The sequence below is a fragment of the Ranitomeya imitator genome, chromosome 5 (assembly GCF_032444005.1).
Source record: "Ranitomeya imitator isolate aRanImi1 chromosome 5, aRanImi1.pri, whole genome shotgun sequence".
Taxonomy (NCBI): Eukaryota; Metazoa; Chordata; class Amphibia; order Anura; family Dendrobatidae; genus Ranitomeya; species Ranitomeya imitator.
The window spans coordinates 461,078,008-461,101,591 of NC_091286.1; the positions used below are offsets into that span (position 1 = coordinate 461,078,008).

Here is a 23,584-nt window from a genome sequence, read left to right on the forward strand (position 1 = left end):
GTGTCTACATATGCAGACTCAACTGCTGGTGATGTGGGAGGCACAGGGGGCCTGACAGGTTCCCTTTAAATAAATGTGCCACCAGAGAGTGCTGATAGGCGCTCTTTAAATTCCACAGCACCTTAATGTACCAACATAATAATAATACTTCATACTTAGGCGATATCTGTTTATCGCATTTCTTGTCCACCAGCCAAGCATGTGCAGACTGACATCAGCATTCTGAACGTACTGTGACTGCACTCGGTGCCACTGTGTTCTGTGCAATCTCTAACAAAGTTCCAAGGATTCCTGGCAACTGACAAAATAATACCTGCCCCATTTTACTTAGGATATGTGTGTTCATATAAGAGCAGAATTGTGATGATTTCAAAATATAATGAAATAAGAAAATGCATATGTAGAAAATAGCCTTGCAGTGCTGGGCTCCTGTCTTAAAACCCCACAAAGGTCAACATCTGCAAGGCGTTTGTATGTTCTCCCCAGTGTTTGCATGGGTTTCCTCCGTGTTCTCTGGATTCCTCCCACACTCCAAAGACATACTGATAGGGGATCTACTGCAGACTGTGAGCCTCAATGGGGACAGTGATGATGATGCCTATAAAGCGCTGTGGAATTAATGGCGCTATATCAGTGAGTAAAAGCAAGGTCTCGATGAAGATCAGGATAGTGATTTGTGGCTTTCTCAAAATTCTTACCTCAGAATTTACTTTCATTGTCTCTTCATTGTGGTACAGAAGAACTTTCTGTCCTGAAGATGTCAGGTTTACATGGACCTGCAGGCAGGGATACTGAGAGATTTTCCAGCAGTCTGGGCCACAACTAAAGGAGCAGTTGAACGTTTCTGTTATAGAAGCATTTAGTAATGTGCACTGAGTCTCTTCTGTCCATACACTAAAGGAGATATAAAAGAAGATATAAGAACACCATAGCCCCGATGTCACACAGATATTACATTCCCCATTTGACATCGTAGTAAAATGTATTCGGCTGACCTAAGCAGAGATAAATAACATTTCCAGTTTCCATCAATATTATTGCTGAATTGATCATGGCTGACAAGTAAAGCTCAATAATCTTATGGAAATGTGCACATTAGTCCATTTAGCTGTCTCACAAATAGTGCAATATTTTTAATTGATGTAAGTTAGAAAGTCACTTTATTAAGGGCAGTTGTAGTAATGAGAAAACTATTTTATGGAGAAGATCATTAGTTTTTTTTTTTAAAATGTCCCTTTTATGCTTACCATAGATATTAACCCCTTTGCCCAGAAGCTTGTTTTCACCTTCCTGGCCAGGCCAATTTTTACAATTCTGATCAATTTCAATATCTGAGGTCATAACTCTGGAACGCTTCACTGGATCTCACACTGATTCTAAGATTGCTTTCTTGGGACGTATCGTATTTCATGATAGTGGTAACAGTTCTTTGATATGACTTGAGTTTATTTGTGAAAAAACTGAAATTGGCGGAAATTTTCAAAATGTAGCAATATTCAAAATTTACATTTTTATGCCTTTAAATCACAGAGTCATATCAAACAAAATAGTTAATTAATAACATTTCCCACATATCTACTTTGCATCAGCACAATTTTTTAAAAAAAATTTTTGTTAGGAAGTTATAAGGGTTAAAAGTTGACCAGCGATTTCTCATTTTTACAACTAAGTTTGCAAAACTATTTTTTTAGGGACCACCTCACATTTGATGTGACTTTGAGGGGCATATATGATAGAAAATACCCAAAAGTGACACCGTTCCAAAAATTGCACCCCTCAAAGTACTTAAAACCACATTCAGGAAGTTTATTAACCCTTCAGGTGCTTCACAGGAATTTTGGAATGTGGAAGGAAAAAATAAACATTTACTTTTCTTTCACAAAAATGTTTTGCAAGGGTAACAGGAGAAAATGGACCATACAATTTGTTGTGCAAATTCTACTGAGCATGCCGATATGCCATATGTGGGGCAAATCTACTGTTTGGGCACACGGTAGGGCTTGGAAGTGAAGAAACGCCTTTTCACTTTTTGAATGTAAAATTTGCTGGCATAATTAGCAGATGACATGTCATGTTTGGAGAGCCCCTGGTGTGCCTAAACAGTGGAAACCCCCAACAAGTGACACCATTGTGGAAACTAGACCCCTAATGGAACTTATCTAGATGTTTATTGAGCACCTTGAACCCACAGATGCTTCACAGAAGTTTATAACATTGAGCCATGAAAATTAAAAAATCTAATTTTTCCCACAAAAATCGTTTTTAGCTCCAAATTTTGTATTTTTACAAGGTTGAAAGGAGAAAATAGACCCCAAAAATTGTTGTACAATGTCTCCTGACTTCACTGATTCTCCATATGTGGTTGTAAACTACTTTTGAGGCACAGTGCAAAGCTTAGAATGGAAGAAACACCATATTACCGTGCAGATTTTGATGCACTTGTTAGGGGGCGCCATGTTACATTGGCAGAGCCCCTGAGGTGTAAACACAGCAGAACCCCCCATAAGTGACCCCATTTTACAAACTACATCTCTCAATGAGTTCATCTAGAGGTACAGTGATTATATTGCCACCATAGGTGTGTCAATGACTTTTATTTAGCGGTGAAGATAAAATAATTTACATTTTTACCACCAAGATTGTGTGTTAGTCCCAAGTTTTACATTTTCATACTGGGAAATGGCACCAAAATGTGTCCCACAATTTCTACTGAATGTGGCAATAACCCATATGTGGCAGTACAGTACTACTTAGCCATACGGAGAGACTCGGGAGGGACGGAGCGCTATTTGCCTCCTGGAACGCAAATTTTCCTAGAATAGTTTGCGGATTCCATATAAAAAGCCCCTAAGTGCTAGAAAAGCAGAATATTTTGGAAATTATAACCCTTTGGGAATTTATATACAGATGTAGTGATGATTTTGACTCCACTGGTGTTTTCCAGAAACAATCAGCAGTGGATGTTGCTGAGTGAAAATTGCAAACTGCCGTTGTAGTGACTATTACGTTATGTGTTATGGACCTGTGGTTAGGAGCACCGGGAACGACCTGATGGGTAAACTCACACAGGACAAGCTCTGGCAAGTGGGAACTCTGCTGACCGCAACCCCTAATCCTATCACACAACAAGAAATAGCCATGGAGCGTACCTAACTCTACCTAGATGCCTCTTCACAGCCTAAGAGCTAACTAGCCCTAGAGACAGAAAATAAAGCCTACCTTGCCTCAGAGAAATTCCCCAAAGGAAAAGGCAGCCCCCCACATATATTGACTGTGAGTAAAGATGAAAGTCACAAACAGAAATGAAACAGGTTTCAGCAAAGGGAGGCCAGACTTACTAAACAGACTGAGGATAGGAAAGGTAACTTTGCGTTCAGCACAAAAACTACAAAAGACCACGCAGAGTGTGCAAAAAGACCTCCGCACCGACTCACGGTGCGGAGGTGCCACTCTGCATCCCAGAGCTTCCAACTAGCAAGGCAAAATCATAATAGCCAGCTGGACAAGGAAACAATGAATGAATAATAACTAGCAGGGATTTAGCTTCTGCTGGAGTAGACAGGTCACCAGAAAGATCCAAGAGCGAACTGAACCAGTACAAGAACATTGACAGCTGGCATGGTGTAACGATCAGAGTGGAGTTAAATAGAGCAGCCAGCATAAAACTAAACTAGGTCACCTGTGGAAGGAACCTCAGAACCAGCAGCTCCACTCACAGCCACCAGAGGGAGTCCATGGACAGAACTCGCCGAAGTACCATTCATGACCACAGGAGGGAGTTCGATAACAGAATTCACAAGAGTACCCCCCCCTTGAGGAGGGGTCACCGAACCCTCACCAGAACCCCCAGGCCGATCAGGATGAGCCAAATGAAAGGCACGAACCAGATCAGCAGCATGAACATCAGAGGCAACAACCCAGGAATTATCTTCCTGACCATAGCCCTTCCACTTGACCAGGTACTGGAGTTTCCGTCTCGAAATACGAGAATCCAAAATCTTCTCGACCACATACTCCAACTCCCCCTCGACCAACACCGGGGCAGGAGGGTCAATGGAGGGAACCATAGGCGCCACATATCTCCGCAATAACGACTTATGGAACACATTATGGATGGCAAAAGAAGCTGGAAGGGCCAAACGAAAGGACACAGGATTGAGAACTTCAGAAATCTTATATGAACAGAGGAAACCTTCATAGGAACATAACGAGGCGACAAAGAAACCAGATCCCCAACACGAAGTCGGGGACCAACACAGCGCCGGCGGTTAGCTAAACGTTGAACCTTCTCCTGGGACAATGTCAAATTGTCCACCACATAAGTCCAAATCTGCTGCAACCTGTTCACCACAGTATCCACACCAGGACAGTCCGAAGGCTCAACCTGCCCTGAAGAGAAACGAGGATGGAAACCGGAATTACAGAAAAAAGGCGAAACCAAAGTAGCCGAGCTAGCCCGATTATTATTATTATTAAGGGCGAACTCAGCCAAAGGCAAGAAGGACACCCAATCATCCTGATCAGCAGAAACAAAGCATCTCAGATATGTTTCCAAAGTCTTGTTAGTTCGTTCGGTTTGGCAATTTGTCTGAGGATGGAAAGCCGAGGAAAAAGACAAATCAATGCCCATCTTAGCACAAAAGGACCGTCAAAACCTCGAAACAAACTGAGAACCTCTGTCCGAGACGATGTTCTCCGGAATGCTATGCAAACGAACCACATGCTGGAAAAACAATGGCACCAAATTAGAGGAGGAAGGCAATTTAGACAAGGGTACCAAATGGACCATCTTAGAGAAGCGATCACAAACCACCCAAATGACCGACATCCTTTGAGAGACAGGGAGATCTGAAATAAAATCCATGGAAATATGCGTCCAGGGCCTCTTCGGGACTGGCAAGGGCAAAAGCAACCCACTGACACGAGAACAGCAGGGCTTAGCCCGAGCACAAGTCCCACAGGACTGCACAAAAGAACGCACATCCCGTGACAAAGAAGGCCACCAAAAGGATCTAGCCACCAAATCTCTGGTACCAAAGATTCCAGGATGACCAGCCAACACCGAACAATGAACCTCAGAGATAACTCTACTAGTCCATCTATCAGGGACAAACAGTTTCTCCGCTGGACAACGGTCAGGTCTATCAGCCTGAAACTTCTGCAGCTCCCGCCGCAAATCAGGGGAGATAGCAGACAAAATTACCCCCTCTTTGAGAATACCCGCCGGCTCAGGAACACCCGGAGAGTCAGGCACAAAACTCCTTGACAGGGCATCAGCCTTCACATTCTTAGAGCCCGGAAGGTACGAAACCACAAAATCAAAACGGGAGAAAAACAGCGACCAACGAGCCTGTCTAGGATTCAACCATTTGGCAGACTCAAGATAAGTCAGATTCTTGTGATACGTCAAGAACACCACGCGATGCTTTGCTCCTTCAAGCCAATGTCGCCACTCCTCGAATGCCCACTTCATGGCCAACAATTCTCGATTGCCAACATCATAATTGTGCTCAGCAGTCGAGAATTTTCTAGAAAAGAAGGCACATGGTTTCATCACCGAGCCATCAGAACTTCTTTGCGACAAAACAGCCCCTGCTCCAATCTCAGAAGCATCAAACTTGACCTGAAACAGGAGCGAAACATCTGGCTGGCACAACACAGGGGCAGAAGAAAAACGACGCTTCAACTCCTGAAAAGCCTCTACAGCCGCAGAGGACCAATTGACCACATCAGCACCTTTCTTGGTCAAATCAGTCAACGGTTTAGCAACACTAGAAAAATTAGCAATGAAGCGACGGTAAAAATTAGCAAAGCCCAGGAACTTCTGCAGGCTCTTCACAGATGTCGGCTGAGTCCAATCATAAATGGCCTGAACTTTAACAGGGTCCATCTCGATAGTAGAAGGGGAAAAAATGAAACCCAAATTTGAAACCTTCTGGACTCCAAAGAGACATTTAGACCCCTTCACAAACAATGAATTCGCACGAAGGACCTGGAACACCATACTGACCTGCTTCACATGAGACTCCCAATCATCCAAAAAGACCAAAATATCATCCAAATATACAATCATGAATCTATCCAGGTACTCTCGGAAGATGTCATGCATAAAGGACTGAAACACAGATGGAGCATTAGAAAGCCCGAATGGCATAACCAGGTACTCAAAATGGCCCTCGGGCGTATTAAATGCTGTTTTCCATTCGTCGCCCTGTTTAATTCGCACAAGATTATACGCCCCTCGAAGATCTATCTTGGTGAACCAACTAGCCCCCTTAATCCGAGCAAATAAATCAGACAGCAGCGGCAAAGGGTACTGAAATTTGACCGTGATCTTATTAAGAAGGCGGTAATCAATACAAGGTCTCAAAGAACCATCCTTCTTGGCCACAAAAAAGAACCCTGCTGCCAACGGTGATGACGACGGGCGAATATGACCTTTCTCCAAGGATTCCTTTATATAACTCCGCATAGCAGCGTGCTCTGGTACAGATAAATTAAACAGTTGGCCCTTAGGAAACTTACTACCAGGAATCAAATTAATAGCACAATTGCAGTCCCTATGAGGAGGTAGGGCACTGGATTTGGGCTCATCAAATACATCCTGGTAATCTGACAAAAATTCAGGGACTTCAGAAGGAGTGGAAGGCGAAATTGACAGCAATGGAACATCACCATGTACCCCCTGACAACCCCAGCCGGACACAGACATAGATTTCCAATCCAATACTGGATTATGGACCTGTAGCCATGACAACCCCAAAACGACCACATCATGCAAATTATGCAACACCAAAAAGCGAATATCTTCCTGATGTGCAGGAGCCATGCACATGGTCAATTGAGTCCAGTACTGAGGCTTATTCTTGGCCAAAGGCATAGCATCAATTCCTCTCAATGGAATAGGATACTGCAAGGGCTCCAAGAAAAAACCACAGCGCCTGGCAAACTCCAAGTCCATCAAATTCAGGGCAGCGCCTGAATCCACAAATGCCATAACAGAATAGGATGACAAAGAGCAAATCAGAGTAACGGACAAAAGAAATTTTGACTGTACCGTACCAATGGTGGCAGACTGTTATGACCTGGTGGTCAAGACAATAATGGACCTGGTGGTTAAGAGCACACGGAATGACCTGATAATTACTGATAATAAAGGACGAGCTCTGGGACGTGGGAACTCTGCTGACCGCAATCCCTAAACCTATCAACCACACTAGAAATAGCCGTGGATTGCGCCTAACGCTCCCTATGCAACTCGGCACAGCCTAAGAAACTAGCTAGCCCTGAAGATAGGAAAATAAAGCCTACCTTGCCTCAGAGAAATTCCCCAAAGGAAAAGGCAGCCCCCCCACATATAATGACTGTGAGTAAGATGAAAATACAAACACAGAGATGAAATAGATTAAGCAAAGTGAGGCCCGACTTACTGAACAGACCGAGGATAGGAAAGGTTACTTTGCAGTCAGCACAAAAACCTACAAAAAGACCACGCAGAGGGCGCAAATAGACCCTCCGCACCGACTCACGGTGCGGAGGTGCTCCCTCTGCGTCCCAGAGCTTCCAGCAAGCAAGACAACAAATTAAATAGCAAGCTGGACAGAAAAATAGCAAACCAAAGAAATACAAGCTGGAACTTAGCTTCTGATGGGAAGACAGGTCACAAGAACGATCCAGGAGTGAAATAGACCAATACTGAAACATTGACAGGTGGCGTGGAGCAAAGATCTAAGTGGAGTTAAATAGAGCAGCAGCTAACGAATTAACCTCGTCACCTGTGAAAGGAAACTCAGAAACACCCACCAGAGGAAGTCCATGGACAGAACCAGCCAAAGTACCATTCATGACCACAGGAGGGAGCCCGACAACAGAATTCACAACAGTACCCCCCCCTTGAGGAGGGGTCACCGAACCCTCACCAGAGCCCCCAGGCCGACCAGGATGAGCCAAATGAAAGGCACGAACCAGATTGGCAGCATGAACATCAGAGGCAAAAACCCAGGAATTATCTTCCTGACCATAACCCTTCCACTTGACCAGGTACTGGAGTTTCTGTCTCGAAACACGAGAATCCAAAATCTTCTCCACCACATACTCCAACTCCCCCTCAACTATCACCGGGGCAGGAGGATCAACGGTTGGAACCACAGGCGCCACGCATCTCCGCAATAACGACCTATGGAACACATTATGGATGGCAAAAGAAGCAGGAAGGGCCAAACGAAATGACACAGGATTGATAACCTCAGAAATCTTATACGGACCAATGAAACGAGGCTTAAACTTAGGAGAGGAAACCTTCATAGGAACATAACGAGACGACAACCAAACCAAATCCCCAACACGAAGTCGGGGACCCACACAGCGCCGGTGGTTAGCGAAACGTTGAGCCTTCTACTGGGACAATGTCAAATTGTCCACCACATGAGTCCAAATCTGCTGCAACCTATCCACCACAGTATCTACACCAGGACAGTCTGAAGACTCAACCTGCCCTGAAGAGAAACGAGGATGGAAACCAGAATTGCAGAAAAACGGCGACACCAAACTAGCCGAGCTGGCCCGATTATTAAGGGCGAACTCAGCCAATGGCAAAAAGGACACCCAATCATCCTGATCAGCAGAAACAAAGCATCTCAGATATGTTTCCAAAGTCTGATTAGTTCGTTCGGTTTGGCCATTTGTCTGAGGATGGAAAGCCGAGGAAAAAGACAAATCAATGCCCATCCTAGCACAAAAGGATCGCCAAAACCTTGAAACAAACTGGGAACCTCTGTCAGAAGCGATGTTCTCCGGGATACCATGTAAACGAACCACATGCTGGAAAAATAATGGCACCAAATAAGAGGAGGAAGGCAATTTAGACAAAGGTACCAAATGGACCATCTTAGAAAAGCGATCACAAACCACCCAAATGACCGACATCTTTTGAGAGACGGGGAGATCCGAAATAAAATCCATAGAAATATGCGTCCAGGGCCTCTTCGGGACCGGCAAGGGCAAAAGCAACCCACTGGCACGAGAACAGCAGGGCTTAGCCCGAGCACAAGTCCCACAGGACTGCACAAAAGAACGCACATCCCGTGACAAAGACGGCCACCAGAAGGATCTAGCCACCAAATCTCTGGTACCAAAGATTCCAGGATGCCCAGCCAACACAGAACAATGAATCTCAGAGATAACTCTACTAGTCCATCTATCAGGGACAAACAGTTTCTCCGCTGGGCAACGGTCAGGTCTATCAGCCTGAAATTTTTGCAGCACCCGCCGCAAATCAGGGGAGATGGCAGACAAAATTACCCCCTCTTTGAGAATACCCGCCGGCTCAGGAACACCCGGAGAGTCAGACACAAAACTCCTTGACAGGGCATCAGCCTTCACATTCTTAGAGCCCGGAAGGTACGAAACCACAAAATCAAAATGGGAGAAAAATAACGACCATCGAGCCTGTCTCGGATTCAACCATTTGGCAGACTCAAGATAAGTCAAATTCTTGTGATCTGTCAAGACCACCACGCGATGCTTGGCTCCTTCCAGCCAATGACGCCACTCCTCGAATGCCCACTTCATGGCCAACAATTCATGATTACCAACATCATAGTTACGCTCAGCAGGCGAAAACTTTCTAGAAAAGAAAGCACATGGCTTCATCACCGAGCCATCAGAACTTCTTTGCGACAAAACAGCCCCTGCTCCAATCTCAGAAGCATCAACCTCAACCTGAAACGGAAGCGAAACATCTGGCTGGCACAACACAGGGGCAGAAGAAAAACGACGCTTCAACGCCTGAAAAGCCTCTACAGCCGCAGAAGACCAATTGACCACATCAGCACCTTTCTTGGTCAAATCAGTCAACGGTTTAGCAACAGTAGAAAACTTAGCGATGAAGCGCCGATAAAAATTAGCAAAGCCCAGGAACTTCTGCAGGCTCTTCACAGATGTCGGTTGAGTCCAATCGTAAATGGCCTGGACTTTAACAGGGTCCATCTCGATAGTAGAAGGGGAAAAAATGAACCCCAAAAATGAAACCTTCTGAACTCCAAAGAGACACTTTGACCCCTTCACAAACAAGGAATTCGCACGAAGGACCTGGAACACCATTCTGACCTGCTTCACATGAGACTCCCAATCATCCGAAAAGACCAAAATATCATCCAAATACACAATCAGGAATTTATCCAGGTACTCTCGGAAGATGTCATGCATAAAGGACTGAAATACTGATGGAGCATTGGAAAGCCCGAATGGCATAACCAGGTACTCAAAATGGCCCTCGGGCGTATTAAATGCCGTTTTCCATTCATTGCGTTGTTTAATACGCACAAGATTATACGCCCCTCGAAGATCTATCTTGGTGAACCAACTAGCCCCTTTAATACGAGCAAACAAATCAGACAGCAACGGCAAAGGATACTGAAATTTGACTGTAATTTTATTAAGAAGGCGGTAATCAATGCAAGGTCTCAAAGAACCATCCTTCTTGGCCACAAAAAAGAACCCTGCTCCTAACGGTGATGACGACGGGCGAATATGGCCTTTCTCCAAGGATTCCTTTATATAACTCCGCATAGCGGCGTGTTCTGGCACAGATAAATTGAACAATCGGCCCTTAGGAAACTTACTACCAGGAATCAAATTAATTGCACAATCGCAATCTCTATGAGGAGGTAGGGCACTGGCTTTGAGCTCATCAAATACATCCTGATAATCCGACAAAAACTCTGGAACTTCAGAAGGAGTGGAAGATGAAATAGACAAAAATGGAATATCACCATGTACCCCCTGGCAACCCCAGCTGGACACTGACATAGATTTCCAGTCCAATACTGGATTATGAACCTGTAGCCATGGCAACCCCAAAACGACCACATCATGCAGATTATGCAACACCAGAAAGCGGATATCCTCCTGATGTGCAGGAGCCATGCACATGGTCAATTGGGTCCAATACTGAGGCTTATTCTTGGCCAAAGGCGTAGCATCAATTCCTCTCAATGGAATAGGATACTGCAAGGGCTCCAAGAAAAAACCACAGCGCCTAGCAAACTCCAAGTCCATCAAATTCAGGGCAGCGCCTGAATCCACAAATGCCATAACAGAATAGGATGACAAAGAGCAAATCAGAGTAACAGACAATAGAAATTTAGACTGTACCCTACCAATAGTGGCAGACCTAGGGAACCGCTTAGTGCGCTTATGACAATCGGAGATAGCATGAGTGGATTCACCACAGTAAAAACACAGCCCATTCCGACATCTGTGTTCTTGCCGTTCAGCTCTGGTCAAAGTCCTATCACATTGCATAGGCTCAGGCCCATGCTCAGATAGTACCGCCAAATGGTGCACAGCTTTACGCTCATGCAAGCGTCGATCGATCTGAATGGCCAAGGACATAGACTCATTCAGACCAGCAGGCAAGGGAAACCCCACCATGACATCCTTAAGGGCTTCAGAGAGACCATTTCTGAAGATTGCTGCCAGGGCGCATTCATTCCACTGAGTGAGCACAGACCACTTTCTAAACTTCTGACAATATATCTCCGCTTCATCCTGACCCTGACACAGAGCCAGCAAGATTTTCTCTGCCTGATCCACTGAATTAGGTTCATCATAAAGCAATCCAAGCGCCAGGAAAAACGCATCAACATCACGCAATGCCGGATCTCCTGGCGCAAGGGAAAATGCCCAGTCTTGAGGGTCACCACGCAATAAAGAAATAATGATTTTTACTTGTTGAACGGGGTCACCAGAGGAGCGGGGTTTCAAAGCTAGAAACAGTTTACAATTATTTTTGAAATTCAGAAACTTAGATCTATCTCCAGAAAACAAATCAGGAATTGGAATTCTAGGCTCTAACATCGGATTCTGAACCACAAAATCTTGAATGTTTTGTACCCTTGCAGTAAGATGATCCACACACGAGGACAGACCTTGAATGTCCATATCTACACCTGTGTCCTGAACCACCCAGAGGTTAAGGGGAAAAGAAAGACAAAACACACTGCAGAGAAAAAAAATGGTCTCAGAACTTCTCTTATCCCTCTATTGATGCATTAATACTTTGGGCCAGCTGTACTGTTATGGACCTGGTGGTTAGGAGCACCGGGAACGACCTGATGGGTAAACTCACACAGGACAAGCTCTGGCAAGTGGGAACTCTGCTGACCGCAACCCCTAATCCTATCACACAACAAGAAATAGTCGTGGAGCATACCTAATTCTACCTAGACGCCTCTTCACAGCCTAAGAGCTAACTAGCCCTAGAGACAGAAAATAAAGCCTACCTTGCCTCAGAGAAATTCCCCAAAGGAAAAGGCAGCCCCCACATATATTGACTGTGAGTAAAGATGAAAGTCACAAACACAGAAATGAAACAGGTTTCAGCAAAGGGAGGCCAGACTTACTAAACAGACTGAGGATAGGAAAGTTAACTTTGCGGTCAGCACAAAAACTACAAAAGACCACGCAGAGTGTGCAAAAAGACCTCCGCACCGACTCACGGTGCGGAGGTGCCACTCTGCATCCCAGAGCTTCCAACTAGCAAAGCAAAATCATAATAGCCAGCTGGACAAGGAAACAATGAACGAATAATAACTAGCAGGGACATAGCTTCTGCTGGAGTAGAACTGAACCAGTACAAGAACATTGACAGCTGGCATGGAGTAACGATCAGAGTGGAGTTAAATAGAGCAGCCAGCCTAAAACTAAACTAGGTCACCTGTGGAAGGAACCTCAGAACCAGCAGCTCCACTCACAGCCACCAGAGGGAGTCCATGGACAGAACTCGCCGAAGTACCATTCATGACCACAGGAGGGAGTTCGATAACAGAATTCACAACAGTTATGCCCAGCTCGTGCTTCTGGAGACATGCACCTGTAAATTAGGCAGGCTCTCATCCCTACAGAAATGCCAAACATGTTGGTGCCAAAAGTGGTTTAGGCACACTGGGGCACAGAAGGGAAGGAGGCATTTGGATTTGCTAGTGGAGAATTTGTTGAATTTCTTTTGGGGGATGAGGAGCCATTTCGCTTTCCCGGAGCCTTTGTGCTACCAGCAACATGGGAGCCCCTATATTTCTGTTAACAGATGATGGATCTGAGTGAGGGCTTGCTTTTTTGTGGATTGAGTTGAAGTTTTTATTGGGAACATCTTACATAACATTTATGATCACATTTATCTGGTGCGCTACACTGAGCAATTAAATTTCCGAATGATATGACAGATTAAACCCCCAATGGATCCAGTTACTATAATGAGGCAGTAGAGTTACTCTGGACTCTTTCTAACCTCTGTTTAGCAGTTTCCTTCTTTTAAGAAGTGCACAAAACTGTGGCTGACAACATTTTTATGCAATCCTAAAAGACGGACAACACCAGATCACAGGTCCTAGGGTGTCCACAGTACCTCCATCTGCCTCATTATAGGGAATCTTCTGTCTGAGGTTCTCTATGAATCATGTATTTCAGCAATTTACATGAAAACACTGGTGTAGGCGCTCAAAGCAGAGCGCAGGATGAATGTGTACCAAGCCTTACTGTGATCTTTGGAATGCAGAATTAAAAAATCAACAGCATGTGGTTTAAAATTATTTTTTATGCTGTTCCTAGTGCGGCATAAGTATTTATTCTTTGGGTCGGTGTGATTACAGCGATACCAGATTTATATTGAGTTTTTATGTTTGGCTGCTGTCACACACTAAAAGATGCTTTTTAAAACAAGTTTTTGCATCATCATATTTTGAGAGCTATATTTTTTCCATATTTAGTCAGACAGAGTCATGTAATGGCTTTTTTTAGGTAGGACGAGCTGACATTTTTATTGGCAGCATTTTCGGGCACATGACATTTCTTGATCGCTTTCTATTCTGATTTTTGGGAGACAGAATGGACAAAAACCTGCAATTCATTCCGCATGTGATAAAATTGGTAAGGCATCTCTATTCTTTGGGTCAGTACAATTACAGCGATACCCAATTATTTTTTTTTTATGTTTTGGCGCTTCTACACAATAAAAACTATTTTATAGAAAAAAATAATTATTTTTGTGTCATGCTGCTGCAATGCAGGTAGGTGCAGGCTTCATTAGATGGTAGTAGAGAGAAAGCAGGTCTGCACCTAAACAGAGCTAACCTGCAGTGCAACAGTGAGGCTACCACAGGTGGCAGCAGAAAAGTCAAAACAAACAAGGTCAAATCCTAGACTGTAGTTCAGTACCAAAAGAATAAGAAAACTCATGGTCAGAGACAAGTCAGGGGGTCAATAACGGTCAGGAGCGGATAAGCCAAAAGACAAAGGACAGAAACAGGTCAGGAAACATGCCCAGTCAAACCAGGGAGTCTGCATACTAAAGGGAAAAACTGAGTTAAGACAGAAACAGGGGAAAACAGACACAGGTTCAGACAGCAAATGCAGCAGGACAAATTGGAGCTATCAGAGTCAGCTACAGCAGCACTAGGCAGAAACTATAACTGACATGATCAGCAGGACACAGCGGGGCTAAATAGCAAACCTGAGACCAGACTGAGGCTGAGAAAAATTAACCCCTGACATGATCAGACCAGAAAAATGGAATTCAGGACTCAAAACCCAGTCTGGAACATGACAGTACCCTCCTCTTAATGGGGGCCACCATACCCCCAGGTTTTCCAGGATAATGTATATGAAATGCTCGATCAGCATAGACAGATCGCGACGGGATCCAAGATCGATCCTCAGGACCATAACCCCACCAATTGACCAAATACTGAAGTGAATTGCAGACTATGCAAGAATCCACAATCTGTTCAAGTTCATACTTAGTCTGGCCATCCACAGAGACAGGAGGTGGAGGGGATGGAGACCCAGCAGAGGAAGGTACAAATGTTTTAAGAAGGGACTTATAGAACACATTGGGGATCCGAAGCGACGGAGGCAGGCGTAAGCAAAAGGCAACTGGATTGACAGCCTCAATGATCTTGTAAGGAAGGACCCATAAACCTGGGCCCTGGCTTATTAGAAGGGACTTTCAGATGAATGTTCTTGGTAGACAACCACACTTTATCTCCTACAAGGAATATACGTCTTTTGTCAGCAAAATGTTTGTTTGCCCTGAGCCTCCCCAATGTTCCTCTGGAATTCCCTCCACAGCTCACCCAACCATTGAACTGCCATATCAGCCCCTGGACATCCTGAATCCAGCCTGGAAAATTCACCAAAATGGGGATGAAAGCCATAATTACAAAAGAATGGAGAGGTGCCAGTGGACTGGTTAATCTGATTATTAAATGCAAATTCAGCCACTGGCAATGAAGAACACCAATCATCTTGCTGAGATGAAGCAAGACACCGCAAAATCTGTTCAAGCGACTGATTGGTCCTCTCTATCTGACCATTGGTCTCAGGATGGTGGGCAGAGGAGAAGGTCAAGCAAATGCCCAATTTTTTACAAAATGCCCTCCAAAATTGTACCCCTCTATCAGAAACCACACTCAAAGACACGCTATGCAACCGCACAAGGTGCTCAACAAACAACTTAGATAGAGTTTCTGCATTAGGCAATCCTGCCAGAGGTACAAAATGCACCTGTTTACTGAATCTGTCAGCCACTACCTAGGTTACAGTTTTGCCATTGGATGGAGGAAGATCAGTGATAAAATCCATGGACAAATGAGTCCCAGGCCTATCCGGAATTGGCAATGGCACCAATTCTCTGGCCGGCCGGTTATGGGAGCACTTAGCATGGGCATAGGTATCACAAACAAGCAGACACAAATACAGCGACATCAGAGGTCATGGAGGACCACCAAAACCGCCTAGCAATGGCTTTCCTGGTGGCTGAGATCCCCAGTTGTCCACTGAGAGCAGAATCGTGGAACGACTGGAGAACCATCAACCGGTACTAAACTGGGACAAAGAGCTTATTATCAGGCAAAGAGGAAGGAGCAAGAGACTGAGCCTCCTGAATTTCGCGCTCTAATTCAGAGGATACCCCAGCAACAACCACCCCATGCTGAAGAATGGAGGAAGGAAGTTCAGGGGGTGATATTGGATCAAAACTGCGAAATAAGGCATCCGCCTTGACATTCTTGGAACCAGGCCTAAAGGTGCTATAAAAATGAAAACGAGAAAAAAAAGTGACCACCTCGCCTGTCTAAGAGTTAACCGCTTGGCAGACTCAATGTAGGACAGGATCTTGTGATCCATAATCACCATGATCCGATGAACCGCCCCCTCCAAAAAGTGCCTCCATTCTTCAAAAGTCAATTTTATGGCCAGTAACTCCCGGTTACGAACATCATAATTCCTCTCCACAGAAGAAAACTTCCTGGAGAAAAAGGCACATGGTCTTAAATTGGTCAAAGTAACGGGTCCCTGAGACAACGCTGCCCCTACTCCCACCTCCGGAACTTCCACCTCTACAATGAACGGTTCTGACGGATCAGGCTGAACCAATACAGGAGCAGACATAAAACACTTCTTTAATGTAGAAAATGCTTCAACTGCCAAGGGTGAGCAGACTTTGAGATCAGCGCCCTTTTGAGTGAGATTGGAGAGTGGCTTGACCAACTGAGAAAACCCCTTGATTAATTTTTTATAATAATGTCGGATTCCTTCTCAGGCGAGAAAATAAGGATATCATCCAGGTATACAACCATAAAGCGCCCGATAAAATCAGAAAAAACACTATTCATGAAGTTCTGAAACACTACGGGCGTGTTCGTGAGACTGAAGGGCATGACCAAATTTTCAAACAGACCCTCATAGTGAGAAATGCCGCTTTCCACTCATCCCCTTCCCGATTGTGGATAAGGTTATATGCTCCCTTGAGATCGAGTCTGGAAAAACACTTAGCCCCAGACAATTGGTTATAAAGATCTGGAATGAGTGGGAGAGGGTAGGTATTTCTCACCGTAATTTTATTTAGTTCCCGGAAATCGAGGCCCGGGCGTAAACCACCATCTTTTTTTCTTAACAAAAAAGAATCCAGCCACCATAGGTGAAACAGAAGGATGAATGTGACCTTTGCGTAGACTTTCAGAGATATAGTTTTTCATAGTGGTACGATCCAGGCCAGCAAGATGGTACAAGCGGGCTTTGGGCAATTTAGAATCCGGAATAAGATTAATTGTACAATCATATGGACGATGTGGTGGCAAGACCTCAGCTTCTTTTTTGGAGAATACGTACCCAAAATCCTTCAGGTACACCGGACTACCCTCCAGATTAATGGCAGACATAAAAACAGCAGAAAGACAACCATTGGAACAGTTAGGACCCCATTTAACAATATCACTAGATCTCCAGTCTATAATAGGATTATGCCTCTGTAACCATGGGAACCCCAACACCAGTCCCGCAGGAAGATTATTCATAACATAAAATGAGATCTGTTCCTGCTGTAAGGAACCTTGAGGAGGAACTCCTCAAAGACAAAGACAAATTTAATAGCATTTTGAGCCAACTGTGTCTTATCAATGGCAATGATATAGATGGGAGTCTCTAGCCTAAAGGTACCTTCACACTAAACGATATCGCTAACGATCCGTGACGTTTCAGCGTCCTGGCTAACGATATCGTTCAGTTTGACATGCAGCAGCGATCAGAATCCTGCTGTGATGTCGTTAGTCGGGGCTAGAAGGCCAGAACTTTATTTGGTCGCTGGCTCTCCCGCTGACATCGCTGAATCGGTGTGTGCGACACCGATCCAGCGATGTCTTCGCTGGTAACCAGGGTAAACATCGGGTTACTAAGCGCAGGGCCGCGCTTAGTAAGCCGATGTTTACCCTGGTTACCATCCTAAAAGTAAAAAAAACAAACACTTCATACTTACCTTCTGCTGTCTGTCCTCCGGCGCTGTGCTTTCCTGCACTCACTGTGAGCACAGCGGCCGGAAAGCAGAGCGGTGACGTCACCGCTCTGCTTTCCGGCCGCTGTGCTCACAGCCAGTACAGAGAAGCACAGCGCCGGGGACAGACAGCGGAAGGTAAGTATGAAGCGTTTGGTTTTTTTACTTTTAGGATGGTAACCAGGGTAAACATCGGGTTACTAAGTGCGGCCCTGCACTTAGTAACCCGATGTTTACCCTGGTTACCGACATCGTTGGTCGCTGGAGAGCGGTCTGTGTGACAGCTCTCCAGCGACCAAACAGCGACGCTGCAGCGATCCAGATCGTTGTCTGGATCGCTGCAGCATGGTTTAGTGTGAAGGTACCTTAACTGTCCCTAACTTGGACACCAGACTAGCAGACTAGTGTCAATGAGGTTCATGGAAGATCCACAGTCCACAAAAGCTGAAGTGGATACGTAACCACCTCCATAGCACAGTTCCATCTCTAAGAAAACTTTTTGAAATTATGAAAATGGTATCTGCACAATCACCCAGACTCAGAAGCTTGTTAATCGATGGACAAGAGGGGAAGTCCAAGGTCCCGAATCTCCACAATAAAAACATAATTTTCCATCACATCGTCCTTCCTCTCCTCCTTTGAGTTGGTGGCCCCCACCGACATAGGTTCAGACGGTGGCAAAACAACAAGATTAGTAGGCAGCAACGGAACCTCTCGCTGTGTAACACCTCTTTCCCACAGCCTCCGATCCATACGGATAGCCTGTGTCATAGCCTCTTCCAATAAGCTGGGTGGTGGATGGAAAGCCAGAGTGTCCTTCAGATGATCCGACAGTCCTCTTTTGAACTGACGTCTCAGCACAGAGTCATCCCAGGACACCTCAGTGGACCATTGAAGGAACTCGGAGCTATACCATTCAGCCAATAGCTTACCCTGAAAGAGACTCATGATTGTGTCCTCTGCCACTTTGACCCAGTCATGCTCATCAAAATTAAGTCTTAAGGCCTCAAAGAACTTATCAACAGGCATATATTCAGGGGCAGTAGCAGGTAAAGAGAAAGCCTACGATTGAGGTCCCTCCTGAAGTAAAGAAACGATTATCCCCATTCGCTGACTCTTATCTCCAGAAGATTGGGGTTTAAGAGAAAACAACAACTTGCAATTCTCCTTGAACATACGGAACTTCTCCTTTTCCCCTGAGAAGGTATCTGGGAGCCTTACACTGTTGATGCATCTGCACTGCAGGGCATCAGACCATCATCTGACAGGCAGGGAAGACCATCAGGACAATGTGATCTCTGTGTGAGAGCTGACACCTGCACCCGATCGTCGTGGCACTCAGCATGAGGCTGCACAAATGTGCCGCCGTACATGAACTGCTGTATGCGGGAACGCAACTCCTGCAGAGCAGTACATGTACGGTGAATGTCAGGAAGGGGTTAATTTACTTATTAAAATGTTTACTTTATTCTATGGGTTGGGACTATATTATATATAAAATATTTAGAATTGATACTTTTAAACACAACAAAAACCATATTCTATGAGGAAATGCTTTTTATGAGATTAATTAAGAATTTTATTGGGATGAGCATAATTTTTAAAAGAGGTTTTCTCATGTTTTTCCTTCAAGAGCTGGGAGGCCACTCCTTTGCCTCCCAGCTCCCTTGTTGCTGGGTGTGGCCCGTAGTTGACAGTTTGGACCAGCAGCATAAATGAATCACTGATGGTGGCCAGAAACCCAAGGCAAAAAGCTGGAAAAATCCCTTCGCTTTTGAGTATAGAGAGGATTTATAATAAGAAGTTAATTGCAAAGTTGCTTGTTTTTGCAAGCACTTTGCAACGTTAACCATTTATAAACATGAGAGAACAACTTTAACTGACTTTTATTAATTTTTTGGGGTCGGGAGTTATGGGTAAAAAAAAAAAAAATCAAATTCACTTGTACTTGTATCAGCTTGGGCATTTTCCTTACAGATATTTGTAGCAAGCTACTACTAGCAAGTGTGAATATGGCCAGTTTAACAATGAACTTTAAGAGTTATGACTAGGGTTGAGCAACCTTTACTTTTATAGGATCGGGTCGGGTTTCACGAAACCCAACTTTTTCAAAAGTCGGGTCGAGTGAAATCGGCCGATCCTATAAAAAAGTCGGGGTTGGGGTCGGCCGAAACTCGAAACCCAATGCAGTTGGGTTTCCAATGCTTCCCAGGGTCTGAAGGAGCGGAAACTCTCCTTCAGGCCCTGGGATCCATATTTAAGTGTAAAATAAAGAATTAAAGTAAAAAATATCGCTATACTTACCCTCTGACGCGCCCTGGTACTAACCAGGAACCTTCCTTCCTTCGAATCAGCGCTTCCAGGACCTTGCGGTGACGTCGCGGTGACGTCGCGGCTTGTGATTGGTCGCGCGGCCGCCCATGTGACTGCTCGCGCGACCAATCACAAGCCGTGACGTCACGCAAGGTCCTGCAAGCGCTGATTCTTAGGAAGGAAGGCTGCCAGAAAGAAGCAGGGCGCGTCCGAGGGTGAGTATATTCCTATTAGGTATATACTCACCCTCGGACGTGCCCTGCTTCTTTCCGGCAGCCTTCCTTCCTAAGAATCAGCGCTTGCAGAACCTTGCGTGACGTCGCGGTGACGTCGCGGCTTGTGATTGGTCGCGCGAGCGGTCACATGGGCGGCCGCGCGACCAATCATAAGCCGCGACATCACCGCGACGTCACCGCAAGGTCCTGGAAGCGCTGATTCGAAGGAAGGAAGGTTCCCGGTTAGTACCAGGGCGCGTAAGAGGGTAAGTATAGCGATATTTTTTATTTTAATTCTTTATTTTACATTAAATATGGATTCCGATACCGATTTCCGATATTGCAAACATATCGGAAATCGGGATCGGAATTCCGATACCACATTCAGAAGATCGCCGACTTCATGGCCGACCCCACACAGGGGTCGGGTCGGGTTTCATGAAACCCGACTTTGCCAAAAGTCGGCGACTTCTGAAAGTGGCCGACCCGTTTCGCTCAACCCTAGTTATGACCTCTTGGGTATATGGATACCAAAGTTGGGCCACCACTAAGGACTCCATAATTTAGTTAAAAAAAACCCCAGAAAACCGCAAATGAGTGCCTTGGACTTATCCTAGTCATATTTCATATGGTCGCCCATTCACATAATTTACTCCTACGTTTCCTCCGGTATATCTGCTTATGATTGTGTAGGTAAACAGGAGAACAGCTGCTGTTTTGGAACTCTGCTGCTCATAAAAGGAATAAATCTAATAATAATAATATACATTAGTGAAGAGTAATAATGGACAGCATGGTGGCTCAGTAGTTAGCACTTTTGCTTTGCAACACTGAAGTCCGGGTTCAAATCAAACCAAGGACAACATCTGCAAAGAGTTTGTATGCTGTCCCTTAGTCTGCGTAAGTTTCCTCCCACACCACAAATACAAACTGATAGGAAATTTAGATTAAGAGCCCCAATAGATAGAGTGACGCTGATGTCTGTAAAGTGCTGTGGAATTAATGGCGCTACATAAGTGAATAAAATAAATAATTCAATCGTAGGTTCATCCATGATTCTCCCTAGGAGAAGCTACACTATGAAATGCCATATATATGTCTACAAGTGATTCCTCTTGCATTCAGTATTTTACTATTCATGTTCTTATTCTCAGTGAGTGCAAACATTTTACAATTATGACTGTACCAAACTGGTATTAAGGTGAGTCTATTTTGATCTACAAAGGCTGGTTAAAGGGTAGAGGTTTAATCAAATTCCTTCCATGTTACAGAAGATGAAACCTAATAAAGTGGTCATATTTGTCACCTGAAATCTCTGTTAAAAATGATTAATCTGCTTCAGCGCATTACTAATAGGATTGAAGTGTTCCTCAGAACATGCCCTGAATAAAAGAGATGAAATCATAATGAATATTGTGCTGTTATTAAAACAACTTTATAAGACATTAAAGTTTCTTGGTGAAATTAATCAAACAGTAGTAAGGCTGCCTGGTGTCTGGCATTAGTAATTACTTCAATTTACATGGCTGATTACTAGATAACAGCTATTAGTCAAGTCCTTTTCCAATTGCCAGAAAAAAAAGACAAAAAAAAAATTAAGTATCTGCTGAAAAGGAGGATCAGGCTCTTAAAGGGAACCTGTCACCTGAATTTTGCGGGACCAGTTTTCGGTCATATGAGCGGAGTTTTCAGGTGTTTGATTCATCCTTTCCTTACCCGCTGCCTTGCGCAGGCGTGTACTACGGAGGACAGAGAATGAACTTCAATCCAATATTGCGGCCAGCATGCAGCCAGCAGGTAAGGAAAGGGTAAATCAAACACCTGAAAACTCCGCCCATATGACTGAAGACCGGTCCCGCCAAATTCAGGTGACAGGTTCCCTTTAACTGTTCATGTACACAGTCATTGAAGGAAGGAATGGCACTTATTAAATTAAATTAAATTCTGAATTTTTTTTTTAAATATTCATGTGGAATTTATGAGAAAAGTAGATCTGCACATAAGCGGCATTCTCCAATAGAAGATCTCCGTCCAGGTGACAATAAAATGTGATACAGAGACAGCATAGGATTGCACAAAGAGTGTCTACAATACAGAACAAAAATGACACCATGAATAACATTTTGTGGATAAGACCTTAAAATGGCAATCCAACCTGGATATATCAGAAAGATCATTGTTGAGGCTTGTGTACGTGCTAAAAGGTAATAGAATGGCTATATAATTATTTGTGAAAGTCTTAGTGGAATCTCAGTCGACCCATCGTGATTGAAAGTTCCTCAGTGCCCGTCCTCCTTGCTGCTGAGATCTCACACTGTTCAGTACAAACTGCAGCTGTCAGTCAGGATCAGTTGACAGAGATTAAATACTCTTGTACTCGTTAACTTTCTCTCTCTGGACACATTTTAATCTTTGTTTTTCACATGCATTTTGGTATTGATCTGTCATGGTGTATTACAATAACATCTTCAGATCTAAAAGATCTATTTAAAGGAGTTGGCCACTATTCAGACAATCTCAAATACTGCCTTCCACAGCAACATTGACACCAGGCTTTCCGGCATTTGCACAACGTTGCCATGCCATGTGAGCATTGCAGCCCATCAGAGGCTTCTATTGGGCTGCAATTCCCTCACTTCTCTCTGTCAAATCTTGGATGTGAGTATCTGTTATTTTTATTTTACACTTTGGAATACAGTTTTTGCGAAAAGGTTGTCTGGGTATTTTACAAGCCCTTTACTCCTTTAATAATGTATGCTGTTGATTTTGTTAAATCTGGTCACAAATATGCAATAATCTTTATGGAAGGTTGCCTGGGTAGTGGTCATTTTCCACAGTTCATATTTTAACCCCATAATGACAAAGCCAATTTGGTACTTAACCCCTTTACCCCCAAGGGTGGTTTGCACGTTATGGACTGGGCCAATTTTTACAATTCTGACCACTGTCCTTTTATGAGGTTATAACTCTGGAACGCTTCAACGGATCCTGGTGATTCTGACATTGTTTTCTCGTGACATATTGTACTTCATAATAGTGGTAACATTTCTTTGATATTACCTGCGTTTATTTGTGAAAAAAACGGAAATATGGCAAAAATTTTGAAAATTTCGCAATTTTCCAAATTTGAATTTTTATGCAATTAAATCACAGCGATATGTCACACAAAATACTTAATAAGAAACATTTCCCACATGTCTACTTTACATCAGCACAATTTTGGAACCAAAAT

At 44.2% G+C, this 23,584-nt stretch overlaps 1 protein-coding gene across 1 annotated transcript in view; it reads right to left on the reverse strand.

Moving 5' to 3' along the window:
- The window catches only part of KCNMB2 (potassium calcium-activated channel subfamily M regulatory beta subunit 2), a 611,704-nt gene that overhangs the window by 110,798 nt on the left and 477,322 nt on the right, over positions 1-23,584 (reverse strand). Inside the window, exon 4 of the mRNA XM_069727285.1 lies at positions 699-894. Within this exon, the coding sequence (XP_069583386.1) occupies positions 699-894 (196 nt within the window). The remainder of the gene's footprint in view (positions 1-698; positions 895-23,584) is intronic.